Below are 2,297 nucleotides of genomic sequence, written 5' to 3' on the forward strand. Positions count from 1 at the left end.
ACAGAAAGCATATTTCCAGTTCACAATGCATTGAGTTTGGAGAAAGATAACAAAGCACTGGCATTTTGGAAATTCTGCAGTGCAGAAAAAACTATGCTACTGTTGGTATACCAGGAGAGAACTATATAGCAAATTAATTTTCAGTTACATTTTAATGCTGCTGCTTCAGTAGTAATTAATAAGAAATGCAGATTACAATTTTAGTCTGTAAAAGAAAAAAAACATATATTCTGAAATTTTGTAAGGATTTCTTTAAGTAATGTAACAAGTCAATGATAAGGCTTTTGTAAGTTCTTTTAAAAAGCACATTTAACGCAGTTTTTACAAAAATGTGTTTGTAGGTCATTGCTTATAATGTAGCTGCATCTGAAGAAGTACCAAGTGGCTTTAGGTCATGCTGGCTAACAACATGGGGTATCGTTTCATGGTACATGGAGCTATGATTCCAAGGTGGCAACAGAATGTTGTCAGGCTACAAGCCTAAAAGAAACGTCAAGGAGTCATACAAAATTCTTGAGCTTGAGGAAGATTGTTCCATTGATGATGTCAGAAACTCATATCGAAGTCTTGCCAAAAAATACCATCCAGACAGCGGTTCGGCCACAGCTGATTCCGAAGCATTTATGAAAGTAGAGGAAGCATACAGAGTGGTGCTCAGTGACGTGGCAAACAAAAAGAAATCAAACGAGAATAATGAAGAGGAGGAAGACCAGTTCAAACCAAAAGCACCGCAGCATAGACACTACTTGAGTTTTGAAGGCGTTGGGTTTGGAACACCAAGCCAAAGAGAAAAGCAATACATGCAGTTTCGAGTAGACCGTGCTACTGAACAAGTGCTGGAGTACCGGAAGCAGAGGCATGAAAGCCAGTGTGCAGTGACTGACCCGATGAAAGCCATAGATGTGAGGGAGAGCAAAAAGGTGAAAATAACTCAGGCAGTTGAACGGTTGGTTGAGGACCTCATCCAGGAATCGATGGCAAAAGGAGACTTCGACAACCTCAGTGGGAAAGGAAAACCTTTGCAGAAGTTTTCAGACTGTCCACATATCGACCCTATGACTCACAACTTGAACAGGATTCTGATAGACAATGGGTACCAGCCAGAGTGGATCCTGATGCAGAAAGAAATACGGGAAACTATTGAGCGGTTACGGAAGAATATAGTGGCATCTAGAAGTAATCTTGGAGGGCCAATGACACCATATAGGCAAAAGCAATGGAATCGTATTTGTGAGCAATTCACGGAAGATATCAGGAAATTAAACAAAAGAATTGACAACTTCAATTTAGTTGTTCCTCTTCTGACCAGACAGATGGTGCACTTCAGTGCAGAAAAAGAAATTGATCGAGCACAGAAGACTTATGAAGCCTTGATGGAGAACAGAGAGGCTTCTGATTCAGAAACAAAGCAAAATGAAGAGGAAAATGTTGAAAGGTTTGGGTGGAAGTCTTCTCTATTTAAGTGGTTAAACCTTACATTGAAATAAGATAATACTAATTCATCTGTCTTGTCAAAATTTTGAATGCACTTTATTACTTGTAGCACTACAGAAGTTTCAGGTACACTGAAAATGTAAAATCCAGCTGTCCACTGTTACACCAGTTAAAAGGAATTGGGTTGTCTGATGTGCAGTTGTGGGTGCTGGACTTGGACTGTACATTCTGTAGATGTCCATTTTTGTGTCTAGCATTTAACATACAAGGAGGTCTCAGAAAGCATCCAATCAAATAAGGAAGACTGGCCAAAGCTGTGCCCTAATCACATGGCTTTTTGGAGGTGAGAAGAAATGGGAATACTAATTTTCAAAAGTAATTGCACCACTTTAATATTGTAGAGCACTGGCATTAAAGAACTTACTGAAATATTGCTGTACTATTAAAGTTTCTGGGCAGTGGCTTGGAGGGTGGGAAGATCTTCATGATGCCAAAAATTGATTTATCTTTAGTAGCCTCTCAGCTCTCCCAGTCTGATTCTCCTGGAGGACTTTGCCTTTGAAAAGGTGTCACTGGCTGTATCAGTATCTGTGTGGGCCCCCTTTCTCACTTGTGCCCCTGTGACTGTTGCTGTCTCCACCTCTGCTAGAGTTGTGCTATGCCCTTACCACTCTGTGGGAAGGTGTCCCACAGGCTCTGGGTATGCCAGAGGGGGAATTTCCATTCAGTAGTTTCAGACATTAAAGATAGATGATGATTGCAGCCATTGTCCTTTGGCAGATGCCCCAGCACTGGCAGAATCTGGGTTAATTGCATGTGCTTTTGGGTGGGTGTGCTCCTTCCAGAATATTGTTTATATTGGT

The 2,297-nt window shown here is 40.8% G+C and overlaps 1 protein-coding gene across 1 annotated transcript; it reads left to right on the forward strand.

The window, feature by feature from the left end:
* Nucleotides 1-394: 394 nt before the first annotated feature.
* On the forward strand, nucleotides 395-1,487 carry DNAJC28 (DnaJ (Hsp40) homolog, subfamily C, member 28). Its single transcript, XM_010004666.1, is given in 2 exon segments — nucleotides 395-450; nucleotides 452-1,487. Coding segments are annotated over 2 exon segments (1,092 nt in total).
* Nucleotides 1,488-2,297: the final 810 nt, after the last annotated feature.

Source organism: Chaetura pelagica, unplaced genomic scaffold (assembly GCF_000747805.2).
Source record: "Chaetura pelagica isolate M959 unplaced genomic scaffold, ChaPel_1.0 scaffold299, whole genome shotgun sequence".
NCBI classification, from domain to species: Eukaryota; Metazoa; Chordata; class Aves; order Apodiformes; family Apodidae; genus Chaetura; species Chaetura pelagica.